General features: G+C 42.3%; 2 protein-coding genes across 14 annotated transcripts in view; one reads left to right on the plus strand and one right to left on the minus strand.

The window, feature by feature from the left end:
• UPK3A (uroplakin 3A) overlaps positions 1 to 14,035 on the minus strand; it is a 74,837-nt gene extending 60,802 nt beyond the window's left edge. For 6 of the 8 annotated variants that reach the window (XM_035551006.2, XM_035551004.2, XM_035551000.2 and 3 more), the window contains exons 1-2: positions 13,970 to 14,027; positions 851 to 990 (exon numbers count right to left, since the gene is read on the minus strand). The gene's annotated coding sequence lies outside the window, so the exon portion shown is untranslated. Of the gene's footprint in view, positions 1 to 850; positions 991 to 13,969 lie in introns of all 8 variants that reach the window. The other 2 variants (XM_050708234.1, XM_035551005.2) reach the window with 2 other exon arrangements.
• Positions 14,036 to 14,058: 23 nt separating this feature from the next.
• KIAA0930 (KIAA0930 ortholog) overlaps positions 14,059 to 18,950 on the plus strand; it is a 69,160-nt gene continuing 64,268 nt past the window's right edge. Inside the window, exon 1 of one of the 6 annotated variants that reach the window (XM_035550987.2) lies at positions 14,059 to 14,320. In XM_035550987.2, coding sequence (XP_035406880.1) covers positions 14,188 to 14,320 — 133 coding nt within the window. In that variant the 5' untranslated portion in view covers positions 14,059 to 14,187. Of the gene's footprint in view, positions 14,321 to 14,391; positions 14,771 to 18,950 lie in introns of those variants that run through there. The other 5 variants (XM_035550992.2, XM_035550988.2, XM_035550993.2 and 2 more) reach the window with 5 other exon arrangements.

Below are 18,950 nucleotides of genomic sequence, written 5' to 3' on the forward strand. Positions count from 1 at the left end.
TTTGGGTGGATTGCAAGTGTTTTGGAATGGCCATGCAATTGTTTTGTACATCTTCATTTTCTCTTCTGTTATGACTAGATTGCACATTCAGTGTGCTCAGGTGGCCAAGAAGGCCAACAGCATCCTGGCTTGTGTAATAAACAGTGTGGCCAGCAGGTCTAGGGAAGTGATTGTCCCCCTGTACTCGGCTCTGGTGAGGCTGCACCTTGAGTACTGTGTTCAGTTTTGGGCCCCTCGCTACAGGAAGGACATGGACGTGCTCGAGCGAGTCCAGAGAAGGGCGACCAAGCTGGTGAGGGGTCTGGAGAACAAGTCTTACGAGGAGCGGCTGAGGGAGCTGGGCTTGTTCAGCCTGGAGAAGAGGAGGCTCAGGGGCGACCTTATTGCTCTCTGTAGGTACATTAAAGGAGGCTGTAGCAAGGTAGGCGTTGGTCTATTCTCCCATGTGCCTGGTGACAGGACGAGGGGGAATGGGCTAAGGTTGCGCCAGGGGAGGTTTAGGTTGGATATTAGGAAGAACTTCTTTACTGAAAGGGTTGTTAGGCACTGGAATAGGCTGCCCAGGGAAGTGGTTGAGTCACCATCCCTGGAGGTCTTTAAAAGACGTTTAGATTTAGAGCTTAGTGATATGGTTTAGTGGAGGACTTGTTAGTGTTAGGTCAGAGGTTGGACTAGGTGATCTTGGAGGTCTCTTCCAAACTTGATGATTCTGTTATTCTTTGAGGAAGATATTGCATTGCTGTTCTATTTGTACAATACTTGGCAAAGAACATTTCTGTGAATAATCACCATTAATGGTAACAACTCCCCGCCCCCCCCCCCCCCCCCCCCATTACAGCCAGGGAATTACCTGGTATCTCTCAAAACCATCTCTTTGTCGTTCTTTTTCCTTTTCTTCACCATGTTGTTTTCCTTACATAGGCACCCACTTCAGTTGCTTATAAAAGACCTTAGGCACTCTCATCCAATTATTTCAAGAAGCATCTCAACCTGTGAGATGAGAGCACATTTTCAGAGCACTCCTCAATCCCTGGACACTTTCAGGGTGTGTCAAATACCATGTTATGGAGCTACCACCATGGCAGAAAGTGTTGAATGGTTCTCTGACAAAGTTGATTCTCATTATTAAGAGTGGAGAGTGATAAGGGATTTTCTGTGAAAGTGTCAGCTGTCCAGAACAGTCCACTGCAGCCATATTTAAAATCAACATCTCTTGGTAACTAAAAAGAAATATATTAATTTCAAACGAAGACTTTCTGAGGAATTAGTAACAAGTATTTCAACTAGGCCACACAGTCACAGCACCCCCTCAGTGCTGGACCGTTTGAGAATCAGACTCCTACACCTCTATACTACACTGTTAGTTCCAAACTAAAGTATGCTACTTTTAGGCTGATGTATTTCAGTGTTAGAAAAAATGACATTTACTGTGCAACCCCATGTCATTATCCATCCAGCAGTATTAGACTGTTACATATAACCACCACTTGCAATAATAGCTCTTATGATGCAAGATCATGACATGTTGCAATGACATCAGGCCCGTGTGCTCCTTAGGGCTCTAAGGGGACACTCCAGCATTGCATCAGAAATTTACATTGGCTGATGTCTTCATAACTGAAAACATCTCCAGGGCCACATGCTGGTGAAAGACTCCCACAGGTAGCTCCTGTCACAGCTTTGAGAAGGCTGAATGCAAGAGGAAAGCCATGAGCTATGGGGAAACCCCATGGGGCTGTCAAGGCCAGGTCCTCACCAGCCAGAGCCTGTCCCACTAACCCCAAACAGGGAGCAGAACGGGTTGGGGGATGCCCTGGGCCACCACCAACACAGGGTTTCAAGCAGATTTGTGGTGACAGGCTAGGAAGTCAAGACTGCATGCCTGGGCCCAGATCGGTAGGGTATGTGCTCAGGCATAGCTGCCACAGGGTTGGGACAGAGCACAGGCCAAGTGCAACAGTCTCAGCTTAAAAGAAGCTCCCACCAAAAAAGGAGGGACAGCCCCTGCTAAGGCTACTTAGTGGAGATGTTCAGGGGAGCATCTCCTGAGGCTGCTTCCATCCCTTTCTTTCAAGGCTACCACCTACATTAGCTTTGAGCTCAGGCACCCAAAACACCTAGGCCCCAAGAGCTCTGGTGCAGCTTTTCAATACTTTTATGCCATGTCAGCTCTCTGACAAGAGATACTTTGGCTCCTTGTGGTCTTACGTCTGTCTACATTTTTGATTTTTTACTGTTTGCTGTGATACACAGTGCTTGAATCCAACTTCAGCGAGTTCCCCAGTCTAAAAGTGATCCCATGATATTTTCTTGATTATATTTCAGTGTTCTCCTGTCACTAGTTCTGTTGGTAGACATATTCAGTAAGTCTTACTGCTCACAACTTTGAACTTCCCCCATTGAACTATTTACCCCAAATTCTTTCCGAACTCTTCTGCAGCTTCAGACATGCTAATGTATCAAACAGGACAGACATCCTGCTGTCCCCAAGACAAACAGGCAGAGCTGACATCCAGGCAGCTGAACTCCTTTATCCTCCAAGACAAGGTGCCACCACCACAAATCACCAGCCCATGCAATTACCCAGACCACAGCTGGGAATCATTTCCCTAGAGTAAAGCAGCACTGGGGACCACCACCAGCACAGAAGAGTTGTGGGCCACATTTCAGGACCAACCTTGTGTTTGGTTTGTTTGCTGGTACAGAGGTAATGAAAAATCCCAAAAGTGATTAGACAGAGCCGTAAAGGGGTTTTCTTCTCTCCTGGGCTGCAGGATTCAGCTAGGTTTGAGAAACAAGTTGGAGAATGGACAAAAAGGCAAAAATAAAATGGAAATGAGGCCTGTAGCCAGCTGTAGGGAAGGCAGACTTTGGCGGATGAAGTGTCAGGTCACATCCAAGTTACAGCAGAGCATCCCAAAGATGCTTTCATTATAATTTCTTTCTGATTTCTGCCAAGCCTAGTCTTTGAAAGCCTTCAAAAGACATCTGAGATCTATTTCCAAAGCTTTATGCATAAGATATTACTGTTTAATCTCCCCAGGACAGGAACTCTTGTGTATGCATAATAAATAGACCCCAGCATCATTTAGAGCCTGTAGGTATTGCATGCAAGACTGGAACATTCAAAGCTATATACATGGTGTTTTTCCTTTAGTTTAATTTGGAAAAAAAAAATGTACTTTTTCCATAGAGCCTAACAAAAGAATATGGTCTTCCAGAGTGAAATAGCCTCTCTACCTATTGCAAACTTCTACAGATGCATTTACATTTCTGAACATATCAGCCATACAGTGGAAGTCTTTACCTGAGCTTGTCTACAAAGGTGCAGGCAAGCTACCAATACAGCAACTGACATCAGACCAGATCATCAAGAAAAACTCTGGCAGTTATCAATTACTGCTGAATGAAAACATTTATCAGAACTAATATACAACCAGGCATCCATGAACAGACAATGAAGCATGAGCTAATTGCCTACCAAGTCTTTCCATTACTTGATTGAGTTTGGCAAGTAGATTCAGCATGCAAATTCTGCAAGGACTTAATGCTTGCATTTAGAGACATTAGCTCTTCCTGACAGGAAATTACTTTTCTCCCAATGTTTTCACAAAGAGTTAGGAAGATGCAGGAAATACTTCTGCACATTTGGCATCTGATGTTCATGAAACTTCAGTCACTATAAGCAGCTAGGACTCTATGTAACAGTGAGCAACGCACAGCAAAATCTTCCACTCAGCAGCCATAGCAGCACCCCTTGGCATTCCTGACCTGTAGCACTGATTAGATCAAGGATTTCCCAGGAGATAAGTTGACAACTACAGTATTTGTTGGATGGATTGAAAAGACATCCGTAACACGCTTGCTTTTGGCCTTAGGAGCCAAATTTACTTTTCAAGAGCAAAAAGCTTCCGCCTAACTTCATGACCTCAAGTAACCACTCCACGCTCTATGAATAATTAGGACTGTGAAATGCATTTTTTTTACTTCAGCTTGTGTTGATGCTATGAAATGCATTATTTCCTCCAGTGTAGAGAGACATCTCACTTCCTGTTTTTTCTGTTATAGTGCATCAGGAAAAAGAAATCCCATAGCCTTCTGTCCAAGATAAGCACATAAGCTCCCTAAACCTAACAGATGTCATTGCATTTAAGCTGATTCAAAGAGCACTTTCGTCTAAAACATTTGGCTAAGGAAGATCAACACTTCATGGAGTTCTTTGCTGGGGGGAAGCCCCAGAAACTATGCCTTAGACTCTATGTAAGCCATCTCTTCCCCTTCTGACTCCTTCAGCCTGACATCAGCCTCACTCCTCAGCACCCACAGTAGGCAGAGATGGGCAAGTAGTCACAGCTGTGACAAAGCAGGTTACCTTAACTCAGTTATTTAACCTGTACTTATTTTGCTTTTACTATTAATCCCGGCAAGAAAAACCTTAACATGCAATTCATAGGCTAGGATAACTCATCAAAGCCCAGCATTCCCTGGTGTGTGGGAGGGCATACAACTGGATGGAAAACAACCTGCTGATGTGACCCAGTTTCCTTACAAAGGGAAATGTTGTCTATGAAAAAGAGAAGCTTATTTCTCTAGAATACCCCTTGGAAAGGAAGCTACAAGCCCAGTTAAGATTAACATGTGTAATTTAACTTATCCAGGAGACTGTCTAAACAACAAGACAAACCATATACACCCTTCAGAAATGAAGCCATAGTGTTCAACCACATAAAGAAGATCTACTGTATTTCAAATAATTTGGGGTTATTTGAAACTGCATGAAGTGTAATGGCCTAAAATATATAGGCAATTAAACATGAACTATTGGCCTGTTTTCTCCTAAACTTCTATATATCACTAAACCTGTGACTACAGAACAACAAGGTGAACAAATAAAAGAGCAAACTGCTTGATCAGCAGATGCCAGTTGTTGTATATATTTCTAGTTTTAGCCTTTATCCTTCAAAGCATCCTTATGGTAAACGTATTCAATGAAATGAGCATGTTGATGTTCACCCTAAGTAGATGATGGTAAGCTGATACAAGCTAAACTGATACAAAAGATTGGTCCACTTAAACCTGGTCACTGTTTAATATTTGAAGATTAAAGTTGAACACCTGGGCAAGTGTATGCAGAACATGGGTCTAGGGCAAAAGGACTCAAGACAATTAAGTCCAGGAAGGGGGAGTGAGAAAAGAACAGTGACTTGGAAAGCAACAAGTGATTCATTGCTAGAGGACGTGGGTTTTCAGGAGTTGGAAGCAACTGGCATTCAAAAGAGGGAGCAACAATAAAGAGTAAAAGTGACAGGGTAAAAGGGGTAAAATGTAGATCATAAGATTGTTTCAACGAGGGCTTGAGAAGCACAGGGAGTGAGAGGAAGAAATTAAACCAGAGATATTATTTTAATATTTAAAAGTACTCTCCTACAGGTTCCCCAAGAAACATCAGTAGACAGGTGGCAAGATAAAGCAGCCATTAATTTGATTACTCATTTGCACAATTTACAGTAACAATTAAGTAGTCTTAATGTAGATATTTACTGAATGAAAATGTTGAAAAGCAGGTTTTGTAATAGACTAGTTCCACTCTTTCTCCAGCTTCCCCAAGAAGTGCAGCATACACTAAGCTGCTCCAGAAAAAAAAAAAAAAAAATCAGATATTATCATCCCAAGCTGTAAATACAAGGCTGACAGGAAACACTAAGAACTTAGCTTAGCTCTGTTCATATCAATAGGCTGGGTAAAGGGAAAAGTTACAGGTGAGAACAGGTCATGAAAATCTAGTTCAGTTGATACTGACTGTGCTTCTGGGAACTCCAGAAACATTTTTTAAAAGCGTTTGAAATGTTTCCTTCCTCAATAGCCTGCTTCCGCTGAGAATTTGAAAATATCGGCAACCAGTAACAAAGTATTTGATTAGTAATAATACCACATAATTTTACATGGATGAGGAACCCAGAGCTCCCCAAAAAGCACCAAATACCCTTGTTATTATGATTTATAAAGACATAGTCTATCAGTGTCAAAATGTAGAAGAGTTTATGCTTTGTTTGCCTATCAGTTCAGTGTTCTAGCGCTCTAAAAACATGTCCTTTGTTGTCACAGATTACAGATGTGTAATTCCAGATTCCTTTCATTGTATGCAGATGGTCTTCATGAAGGCTACCAACTTTATTCTATTTTTTTATAGTCATTACTAGAACTTCAGATTATTTTTTTCCAGCAAAATAAGTGATATGTGTCACAGCAAGCTAAACTGATAGGCACTTTGTGCCATTGATACAATGCTTTGTGCCATTGATACAATGCTTCTTGCATATCCACCTGAAGGATTTGGTGCCAACCACTGAAGTAAAATATTGGTCTAAAGCAATCCAGATTAAAGAGTGCAAGTGACATTCCAATGCCTGTGTCCTTGTTAAAAAAAGGAATTACACCAGCTAGAGACTTGTCCAGGTTAAGAATTTAAGAACTAGGGCATGTTATCAGTACATTTGACAAAGGTACTGGTCTGGGAGGCTAGGTCCTAGCCTGGCAGAGATTTCTTGGTTCTTGACTTTCCCCTACCTCAAGGTCCCTGTCCTTCCCTTTGCCTCATTAAGGATTGCATAGCAAGGACCAATTTTTTGCTAGTGAGTACTCTGCTTGAGCAAATAAGGTCCCAGGCTTCTTGAATCATCCAGCTGTTATATTTTTCATCTATCTTATATTTCACTTACTGAGGATGAACTTGCTTTATTTTATAGATATTCATTTTCATGGAGATAAAATTTAAATAAACATTTTCCAGTCACTGATGGCTGCACATAAAATATTGTGCTTCTTTTGTATTATGCAGTAAAACTGCCATAAAATATTGTCTGAAGCTTATGAAGCAATTGTTTATAAACAAACTGGTTGAACAAAAGTTGTTTTGAAATTATCATACGTTGTTATTGAGCTCACTAGAAGAATCCCAGTTAGGAAATTATACCTGTATTTCTGAAGTGGTAAGTTTCTCCAAGAATTGCCAATTCCATGACTTATAAAGACTTATTAAAAAGAGTATTGGTAAGAGTTCTCAGAAGTCACTTGGCACTAAACACTGTACAAACCACTGAATAACAATTGAGATCATTTTTACAGCTTACGTCTATAGCTACACTAGCTAATCACATCTTCAGTTTACCGCTGGTATCAACAAAGTCTCATGTAGCCAACTGTGTGGGCTTTATACCTTAACATCTAAGCTTTAAGTGTGGACAAAATGCATACCATCATGAATACAATGCTCAAAAGCATCAGCCTAGCATAACGGTTGATGCCCTGTCTTCATAAAGTTCCTAATGTTTAACAGGTTTCCTTCCCTCCCTCACCCTGTTGACCAAAAGAGATTGTTGCCTTTTCTCTCAAATATTTCACATGCTTTCCTCTAAGCATGTTTATGCTCAACTAAAGTGAGCCTTCAGTTTGTTTTGCTTTACAACTTAACAGAATATTAGATTGAGCTCTTCTTATATATAAGTGACTTCATCTTCATAAAAGACATTAATTTCTCTATGCCTCTGCAGAGCTTTGATAGTAAAGTACTGAATAATTTTCAATATCACGAGATTAAGTCCTGACCTCACTGGCACCTTTCTGCTAGAAACTTGAGTCAGTAAGGCCAAGTTTCACCCAAGATCACCTAGTCACATACAGTCTCCTGACTCTGAAGTTCTCTTCTAAGACGGAGAGAATTCCTCTAAACTTGAAGCATGATTGCCATTATCCATGTAGTATATAAATTTTAGATTATACGTATTTGTATGAGTACCAGCATATTTCACAAAGGTGAAGAAATACCCTGATTAGATGTCATTGAAAGAAAATCTGAGCAGAGTTCAGCCATGCGATCTAGGGAAAACTTTTGTCCTAGAGGTAAAAATTAGAGAAAATTAACTGAATTTTCTTGAATGTAGTTGAATTAATCTGAATGGTTACTTAAATATGAATCCAAAGGAAACTCACTGTAATGAGTTCTTTATCTACAGATGCCGTTTATGACATTTGTTAGAGCAGCCCAGCCTATAAAAGTCTTTTGCAGATTATATTTTGCTCTCCACTCACACATTTTACTTATTTTAAATATTAACTAATGTTATTAAATACTGAAATACTAATATAACTACACAATGTAGCATATTTAACATAACTCATTGAAATAAAACTAAAATGACATTACAAAAGAGTTATGCTTAAGATATCCTGCAATGGAATTTTAAAAATAAAATTAAGTATTCAACCATTACTAAATGTATTCATACAATTATTGTCCATTTTGCTCCTACATTTCTAGAAGTCTTGAATATCTGTGTGTATACTTCAAAATCACATTTCCAAATTCCTATATATTTTGGAATTTACTGCTGAAATACTGCTGAAAGTTCAGTTTAGAAGCTTATTGCAACATTTCTCAAGAAAACTTAACCATTATATCCTTTATAAACTGTTCATGATTTGTAAGCAAGTCATTTCTTTTACACCCTCTATTACTGTCTGCTAGGATTTAGCTTTCTTCTTAAAGCTGGCTGAAACTTGTTCGGTTGTTATGAACAGACTTCACAGGTCTTAAACATCATTAAATGCCAACAGCAAGCACAAGATCCCGGCAGCAGTAACCAGATAGGTGCAACCCAGTGTTACACATGGAGTCCGTTCACAGCTCTGACTCATCTTCTCAAACTACTACAGACTTACCATCCAGTTCTGTCTAACCAGACCTGTCATCACACAGGACATAAGCAATACAATTCAGAAATCCTGTAAAGCACCATTGTATTATCTCTACAAGCTGGACAATTCCTTATCTATTACTGACCATATGGTCAGAGTCTACAATACAGTAATATAGGCTAAAAGAACACAGATTCATTGAAACAAGACAGATAATTTAAACACTTGAAGGAGCTTGACAGTACATTAACATCAATTAACACTACAGTGCTAAGCAATGCTAAATTTGTCACTGCTTTCGACATACTTGTAAGCAGATAACATGGAGCTTGCACAGGCCACGTATCTCTGCTGTCTAAAGCAACTTCCCAGCTAGTTCAGCTCTTTCAGCAAAGCCCTGTAGTCTGACCACAAAGCCATCTTCAGACTGGCAGGAGTTACCTTCACTAAGGGACTGCCCATTTCCTCCTAGGAGATAGGAAGCTATATAACCCCAGAATTTACTATATAACCGCAAAATTTAATCGTTTCCTACTGGGACTTCAAATTTGCTGAACCGATGGAAGGTTTGAGAGGGTTTGTAAGTAGTGAGGTATTCCTGGATACAATACAAGTACAGTTCAGGGAGAACAATGAAACAGGGATACCGTGCAAGTGGCTTATAAAACCCAGAAGCCTATTACCACAAAGTCTATGGTTCACACCTCAATTCAATTAAGATAATTGCACTCTCACAAGCAGCACAGGAGCTACCTAGGATAAAAGGCTCAGGCACAGAAGACTCAGTTTTGGATGAAGAAGAGACAGGTCAAACTTGTTTGAAATCTATTCATATGAGTTCAGACAAGTTTCCACTCCTACAGTACAAGGCTGAACACCTCTGGCTTCCATTCAGCATATCCCAGGACAGTTAACTAGTGAAAATAGAGACAGGTGTGACAAGAATAGTACAAAGAGGACACAGAAGGTCACAAGAAAGCTGAACAGGTAGAACACCTCTAACTTCAGAAATACGATGGCCTTAATGCTCTGGTGTACATTCAGGGGACTATCTAGAGAGTATAATTTTAAGCTGGAAGTTTTGTAACATTCTATAGTTTTTTTTTCAGAAGCTTTAATTGTAGGCTTGATCTTGGGAACAGAATTAATCTTGCACTTAACATTGGAAAGTTCCAAAGGTAATTTTGAAGCATCTTGCAAGCCGCCCAATTTAACACATTTCATTGTGCCAGTCCCCAAACTGCTATGCTTCTTGAGTCTATATGCCTTGATGCAGTTAGGGAGGCAAGTAAAAGCTGCAGAATTCATACTTACATATAAACTCACCTAATGGCCCACTGAATCATGTGCATGCCTCTAGCAGAAGACAGCAAAATGTTAAGGATGAGGATATTGCTATATATGATTAAGATATCATCAGGATTTTCAAGCAAGTTATCTAATTTCTTCACAGTCTATTATCAATAATAACCAGTCCAGAAAGATAGTAATGAGAGAGGGAGTTAGGAGAATCTTATCAAGTAGAGATAGAGCCCTGACGGCATTAAACTAGGATGCTACTTAGTGTCTTTGCTAACTATGGTGCATTGTGCAAATCAACTAAAGCAAGAAGCCTTGGGCCCCTTACCAAGGTCAGTCTCCTAATAAGAGAGTGAGCCTATCTTAAGAAACTGGTAGAAACTGGTCCTGCGGATGGACAAGAGCCAAGGAGCAACTGAGTCCGCGCAAAGACAAGAGGTCAACTAGTGGTGACGAGGAAGAGTCATCAACCTTCATCCCCACGACCCCTGACGACCACCACCAGAATACATTGCGCAAGCGCGGATGGGAGGAGTTTATGAAAATGACTTCTTGGAACTAATTTTAATACGAAGCGGGGACAGGTTATGAATATGTATAGGCATATTGTGAAACTTCATGCATATGTAATTCTTTACAGCATATAACCAAGGCAAGTTGCTGCATCAGGCGCGCACAACTTTGGCGGGACTACCCCCCGTGCTGCCCAGCGCTGAATAAACATACCTACTTTACAATCTTACTGATTGTGAAGTCCGTTTTCCACAAGTCAGTAAAATAAAGGCACTTTGCATGTTCATAACAGGTTAAGTAGTACTTTCAAAACTTCAGAGTTTCAAGGGAACATTCTTTTCCTGCGAAAGTGCTTGCACATGCATAGCTTGAAGTACATAAGGAACTCAGATCTTTGACAGGCTGCAAGTAGGTACACAAGTCTTGATAGAGTCAGCACTGCAAGGCATATATAGCATTGACTCACCCATTAGAAATACATTTAAGTGTTATTAGATAAGCCCATATCTACTAACTTCCAAGCCCATTTTAATTGTTTGTTTTTTTTAAAACTCACACACCTTGCAAGCTTATTAACATACAGCATAGACTATCACTATTAGCTGCTGACTATCTCTATTAGTTGCTACTAAAATAAATACAGTAAGAAAAGCATAGCTGTGCACAGAACTGGAACAAGTTATTTATGCAAATGCAGCAAAACTTGACTGTTGACGGATTCAAAAGACATAACTCACAACGTTAAAACAGCTGATTACTTACAGCAAACTTGCCTATTATTTTATAGTTCTGCTGTATAACACATATATCTTAAGTCCAAGCAATTCATCCAGCCTACCCACCTTGTTGATCAGTACACAGTTTTTACATCAGGGCACAAAGTACATTGTAACACCATTAACCACAAGAACCCATTATTGAGGCATAGTGCAGGGAACAGGGAAGGCCAGAGTCCAGTTCATTAGGTACTTCCATAGTGATGGTGTTAGCATTCATGAAAACACATAATCCACAAAGTGATTATATGAAGGTGCTTTATTAGGCGCCGGAAGTTAGGGGCATGCCTGCCCAAATCTAACGTCATCCGATTTGTTCACTCAGTTCTCTTTTATCTCCTAAAATATTACATATGCATTAAGTTTCACAACATATCTATGCATATTCATTTCCTAGCTCCACCTAGCCCCGCTTCGTATGCTAATTATCTTATCAGTCCTTCTGCACTTGCGTATTACTCTCTAGTGGTTGTCCGGGTGGTCGTCGGGATGAAGTAAGATGTCTTCATCAGAGTTGAACTTTTTAACCTTTTCTTCTTACGCATGCTCTCTGAGCCCTCGGTCTCAGTCCAAACTGCAAGGTTGGTTTGATCCAGTTCCCAGGGTCCAAGAGGCCCCAGTTATCTAGATGTCTTGCAAATTGAGCATTCTTTTAGTCCTCCTTACTCCTCATCATGAATCGGTGCATTTTCCCATGCTATCCTTGCACATATATTTTGTATCTTCCAAGCCCAGCCCCGGAACAGTACATCGCAAATGTAACACACATTAAGCAATATTGTATTATTTCATCTTCTATTACCAACAATGGGGGAGGTCTACAGCTAAGCTGAGAAATCAGCCTAGACCAGCAGCAGCAGCCATAGCCCAAAGCTCCTTGACCGTAAGTCAGAGCCCCCAGGACAGAGCTTAAATAGAGCCCCTGGCCCACGGGTGGAGGCTGCAGGTCAGCCTGGTCAGGGCCATCAAGGCCTGTTTATTAGTGCTCCACGGGCCTTAGTATCCTGTTGTAGGATACACAGCTTTTTGTTGTGTGTATAAGTGTTCTCAATAGGAGACTGTTATGGTAGGCTGGGGATCCTGATATGCATTAGAACAACAGCATGGTCCTAGGTGCTGATGAAGAAGACCTTTAGGAGTAATATACCAAGGTAGGACACAATCCTCTATATTCCCTTGGAGTTTGGTTAGATGGAGGCTTTGTTATTTTAAAATACTCTATGGGATCTTTAATAACTGAAATCAATCAACGCTTTAGATTTCTAGCTGGTCCTAAGGATACTTAACCAATAGCCCCTTTAAGAAAACAGCTTTTATCCCTGTATATTCAGATCAAAAATTGTGATCTACTAGGAGGTGCTTGTGGCTGGGAAAGACTACCAGAAGAAAAACAACTGAGGATTTTGTCCGTGGGCCTGTTTTGACAGAAGCCAGGAAAAGTTGAAGGTAGGGATATGAACTGTTTAGAGACAGGGACACCATTTCTTTATACAGAATGCCTAGCTGAGGCAGCAATAGGTTCACTTAATTGCTGTTTTTAAACTGGGTTGCTGAAACCATAGGATAAATGGCAAAGGCTCAGCAGAGGGGCTTAAGGGACCAGAGGAACAGCAGAAAAGTTGTCTGCTGGCTGGTGATACAACAACTAAAAAGTATTTCCATGCATCCCCAATTTGATATTGGTACCAGGATCAAGCAGTAATTTACTGAGGGAAAATACCTGATCCTTAGCTAGTACACCATGGCATGAGGTAAAGAAGACTGTAAATTCCTCTGGCAGCAGAGAGATTTCTTTTTCCTGTCTGAAGGGTCTCATCTTGGCCATGTCAGGAGCAACCTGGAGTCTAACAGCACAGGATAGTCTTCTACTCTTCTCCTCTTTGTAAGCCCAGGGGATAAATAACTCTAAAGCATGCATTTGTGGAGCCAGCATGAGACTGCAAACCTTTGTTCTTGAAAAGCTGAGAAACAGAACAACCAGATACAATAATGGCAGAGGTTTTTAAGTCCCTTAATTGTATGTCCATGCTGCCCATTGCATTGTAAAAACTAAATACTTTGCTGAAAAAATGCTGTGACTGCAAATTTCTCTCATGTCCTTTTCAGCATGTGGGCCTTCCACAAAAAGTATTCTTGTCTAGGCCCCTGTAATAGGAAATCACTATATAGTTGTAAAGAGCAATCATTGACAGCTTATTTGTGTCAGAAGCTGGCTTGAAATTGAAATTAGCAATGTGGCATAAATGTATGCTATTTTGGAGAGGAATCATTCATCATTTGGAAGCTTTTTCTTTTCTTATTAAGCTCTAGCAGAAAGACGAGCTCTAAAGTGATGTCCAGCTCAAGTCTTAAGTTTTCTGACCTCTTTTCTCCTCCAAATTATCACCTTCAAGACTAAGTTTCAAATGGGACTTTGGGGGGGGGGGGGGGGGGGGGGGGAAATGTTGCACAAGCCTCGTGATATTTTTAGGAAGTGAGGAGGGAATAAAACAATACCGTTCAGTGAATTGTTTGCAAAAGAAAGGCAACTGTGTTGCTCTCCAGCTGCAGCCGAGCTGCAGCCACAAACTGAGGAAGGCCTGGCTACAGCTGGGGAGGAGGACTTGACGTGGGTGTGCCAAGCTGCTTGTGGGGCAGGCTGGGGCCCAAAGCGCCCCGAACCCCCCCCCCCCGGGGCGCTTCCTTACCTCGATGGCCGCAGCGTCCGTAGGGTCGGGCGGCCAGAGGCGGAAGGGCGGAAGGGTTGGTGCTGCGGGGCTGAGCGGCTCCGCAGGGGGAGCCCGGGAGCCGCGGTGGGCCGGGCCGAGCCGAGCCGAGCCCTCCGCTCACCCACCGCCGCCACGGAGCGGCCCCAGCTCCGCCCGGCGGCGGCCCGGGCTGACATGAGAGCGTGGCCGGCGGCACCATGGCCTCTGCCGGCAGCGGGCCGCGGGACGAGCGGACGGGCGGCGAGCCGGACCGCTCCTTGCAGCACATGCTGCGGGCGATAGCGGAGGAGCGCAGCCGCGCCGGGCTCCGCCAGGAGATCAGCGGCCTTGGTGAGTGGTGGCACAGCACGACACGGCCCGGCTCGGCGGCGGTGGGAGCCCAAGCCCGGCCTGCGGACTCCGGGGGTGCCTGCGGGCGCAGCCCTGGGCGGCTCTATTGTCTGCGCTGTCCTTGCGGCCAACAGGCATCGTGTAACAACAATACATATATGTATATATATTTTTTTTCAGCGAAAAGTATTTTTTTTTCGAATACGAATGTTTTTGTTCTGCTAGCCTGGCTCCTTGTGGATTTCTTCCCCACCCGTGAGGCCCCCGGGTGAGTGGGTGGCTGCTCGCTGTGGGCTGGACCATGCAGTGGTCGTGGTCGGGGTGGCGGTGGCTTTCAGCCTGGTTGTTTACATCTCAGCCTGTGTTTTAGCGTGATGCTCCACCGTTTAGCTGGTGGCGAAAATGGAGTTATGAAATGGGAGCTTGAAGCAGAGGTTCAGTTGGCTTTCGGTGAGTAGTACAACAGCTGCCTTAACTCAGGTCCTTCGCTAAGGGAAACTCTCCCAGCCCGGGTAATGAGTGGAATGGCGCATTATTACATGCAATGGTAGAGATCATAACTCTGGGAGACAAGAGACTTTGATGTGAGGACAGCTTTCTGCCTTATTCGGGACCTTTGTAAATCCTGTGCTGTGAGGGATGGATGTGCAGGAGTGTTTGAAGAGGCAGGGCTTTCAGTTAGGAGCGTGTCTGTGAAATCCTTCTGTTATTTCTTCCGTGTGGCCTTTGTTAATGGCTCAGCCTTCCTCAGCTCACTTTTCCCAAACATCTGTTTCCGAGACTTTCTTTTCAACTCAGAATGAGTTTTTATTTGGGTTTTGCTGATCTCTGTAATGTGGGTTGGCGTGGGAAATCCTGCTGGTTCTCCTGGGGTCCCATAGGGAGGAATGGCCTCTCCCTTCTTTATTTACATGTCTTGCATGTAATGAAAGCTTGTGCAAATAGAAGAAATGATGAGTCTTTCTTGTTTCTTTACGCTTTTCCTAATGGAATTGCATCTCCAGATTATATTGGAGTATAAAATGTTATAGGGCCAAATAAAGTGTTGTGGCAAAGACACTGTAAACAAAAGGGGGAAAAAATGACTGTGAGATCACATTCATTGAAAAGATGTTGTCAGCTCATGTTTGGCCATACCAAGTTTGAATGAGAATAAAGGCTCACTGGAATAGAAATACTGCCACTGATTTCTTTTACTGGAATTAGCTGGTAAGAACACAGAAATGCTTCCTCACCAGTTGTGTTTGAACATGTATCCACAGCTACTTATCCTGAGAAGTCCTACTGTGTTGGTTTGGGATGGCCGTGCAAGCCATGGGACAGTATTGCACTTCTGTTCTGCCAGTTGGAGACTTGTAAGGAAAAACCCTGGAGAACTGCTCAGCTTGTCATGCTGAGAGCCTTATCCCAGCTGTGCAGGATCTCTCCTGTGTCTGTGCTGTGTGAGCATAGGTTATACATCGCCACAGGAGTGTCTTGGGTGTTCAGTTTTTACAGTCAGGGAATGGAGCTGAACTTCCATCTGTAAGCACCGCTGCTTGACGGGCTGTAGCTGTCGTGCATTTCCCACTATCATGGTGTCCTGCAGGCAGAGAAGCGCTGTTGATACGGAGTGGAACCTCTCTCGGGATCAGAAATGCAGGCTCAGATTGTCATGTGAACACTTAAATTGTTGCAACATCTCACCAGCTTTTTTTTTTTTTTTTTTTTTAAATTTGCACCTACTATTCCTTATGGTTTGGGAGGGACGTATTGGAAAGTTTTGGTAAGGCCTAGCAGGCAAAGAAGCTCTCAGTGCTATGAATTGCCACACTTGTATATCAAAGGGTTTTCCAAGATTTCCATTTCATAGCGTGTTGCACGTTACTTGGTATATAACACTGCCACTCCCTGTGAATTTGTGCTTTTTTTCTTACTCTATGGTTTGTGGTTTAAAAAGGACAGTGGTTTAAGTACTTCTCGTAGGTAAAAATACTGAGCTTTCGGAGTTGGGCTCAGCAGAAACTGCAAATGGAAAGGCCATCAGGTGAAACCGTATGGCTGAAATTTCAGGCACGTCTGGACTGCAATAGCAAATGCCGTTGCAGAGCATGAAAGGTAACCAAAGTAGCCATAAGCTAGCTACATTAGGCCCTGGTAGCAGTGCAGGCATAAAGGCACAGGCTTTCCCTTGAGCTCAGTGCTCATGCAACTGGTTGTGGTCCCTTAAGGGTTCACACAGCTGACACAGAAGCTTTGCTCTGCATGCTTGAGTGTTATTATCCAAAACAGCCCTGATGGCTGTATGCTTACCTGGGCCAAGTCACGTGCAGGGCTGCAGGACCAGCACAGCTGTGGCTGATTTTATGTGGGTGGTTTGTCTTCTTATAATGGCCAAATCCTTTTCAGCTGTGTCCAGAATCATGGTAGGCCAAATCAGTTGTGAGTTCTACTTGCTCTTGAAATCAGCTGGCAAAGGCCTTGATCCCTTTAAAAAAATCTGGGTTTTCCTGAGTGTTGTTAACCCCTTTACAGTAAACAGGGACTCAGTGGTCAAATATGTGAAGCTTCTTCCTTTTTATGTGTTTCTTTTAAGTGATCCATTTCCTCAGTTTAAGGAGAAAACTTACTTTTGCTGATGCTGGGTTTTGGTGAAAATTGCTTTTTCTCAAGAATATCATGTGAGCGGTTAGAAAAATCTTGTCCAAAACTGTGTAAATCCCCTCATATGGGATTTTCCGTGTTTTGCTGTTTGTGCAATGTAGAAAGTACAGCAAATCCCCTGACATCATGCTTCAGAATAATGACTCATACATGACTCTGTACCAAGCTGCTTAGAGGGAGGGATGATGCCACTGTGAGAGGTCTGGGCTGCGTGTCAGTGTCATCCAGTTGTGCAGAGCATTATGCCAGCATTGCAGTCAAAGCTGGCTCTGAAATGCAGTTTGGTACAGCATTTAAAGTCGTTTTTATTCAGGGGGAATGATGGGCTTGCTTTGTCTTTTATCATAAAGCTTTAAATGCTGACAGGTTCATTGGCCGGCTGTGAGTACTGCACCCTTCCTTTTAGGGACCTGCTTGATAAGAACATAAATAATGTGAACTGTGGACTTTCCAGCTGCTGATTTTCTGTCTGGAATCCCTTCCCATGCTATATTTGCTCTCCTCAACCTCCTTGAAAATAAAGCTCTGAGGGTATTTTTGGCCAAAGCCCTGAACTGAGAGGGTTTTGGTTATGCCTGAAATGGCTGTGTAGTGTTCTAAGACGCTTAATTTCTTTGTGTCCTTTTGCCTTCTAGGGATGAATTGCCCTGTGTTCAGTGCGGCATAATGTGCTTGGTGGAGGTGTGACTTGCTACATACTGGAACTTACCTCCTTAAAAAGGAGGAAAAAAAAAAAAGTAGGTAGGTCTGAATAATGTCTTGAACTGTGGCTGATTGTTAATGGAGCTGTAGTGAGGCTCCTGGGAGGCAGCTGGTTCAGGAATAAGAGAGCTGTCAAAAACTGCTGTCACCACACACTGGGGATCTGCAATTCTAGTGTTTACAGGTGCCAGTCAAGAGGCCAGACCCTGCAGAAAGCCCAGCATTCCTATCAATAATGAAGTGCTTCTTCCCTTTGGCTTCCTGTCGGTAGAGGAGATGCTCTGTATCTCTGGCCTGCTGTTGATAAGGGGAGGGCAGAAGGACATGTTGTTGGCAGAGGGACAGCAGAAAGAGGAACCTTTATCCTTAAAGCCTGAGGATTGCATGGACTTGTTTGTGCAGCAGTGCTCCTCAAAGCTTGTCATGTGAGTAAAGGCAGTGGGATGATTCATGTGCCAAATGATCTTGATGAGTAAATCCTGGAAATAAGTAGGTCGCTGGCCTTCTGGAGAGAAGGAAAGGACGGGGGCATATGCTAAGTGCTCGTGCACGTGAGCGTTGTGAAAATATGACAGGAACGTGAAGACCTCAGTGGGAAAACGTAGGCAGAAGGATGAAGCATGGCAAAATAAATGTTTGGAAAGCCAACTGGGTTAAAACAAGAATTAAAAAGAATTACAAATAATTCAGACTTGAAAGTACTAAATTCAGGCCTTAACTTCATCATAGTGTGGTAACTATTTTAATTAAATTATAATATTCAAAAAGGATACATTTGTTTCTGGACCTCTGAAGAAAGTGCACCCGCTGAGTAGGTAGAAATATCTGCTGAGGATTTGCTGCACTACAGAACTAGTTTGACAGGAGTAACTTGGATGCAGAACAAAAATACATTCTTCATTCATGTTTGTAACTGGCGCTAGTTTGGTGACTTGTCCCCTCAAAGCTGAGAGACTACAAAAGCTGGGAAGCGTTGTTTTCTTTTGATGTGTGAATAACAAGAAGGTATGTAAATCGCTTCTGTTCTTCTGAAAGCTTGAGGGACACATGCAAACAGTCAAATTCACTAACTTACAGATAAGTTCCCCTGTAATAGGTTAATTTATTATACATATGTATTGTTAAACTTTATTTTTATTCAACACGTTTAGAAGGTTTTTTCAGTTTAAAATATTCTTTTATTAATTGTACCTTAATATTTGTACAAGTGCTTTTGTCCTGTTGATAAAACCTTTTGCAGCTAAGAATGGGAAATGTTCAATGAGGATGAATATTCAAATTCTGA

The sequence above is a fragment of the Cygnus atratus genome, chromosome 1, assembly GCF_013377495.2.
Source record: "Cygnus atratus isolate AKBS03 ecotype Queensland, Australia chromosome 1, CAtr_DNAZoo_HiC_assembly, whole genome shotgun sequence".
Classification (NCBI taxonomy): domain Eukaryota; kingdom Metazoa; phylum Chordata; class Aves; order Anseriformes; family Anatidae; genus Cygnus; species Cygnus atratus.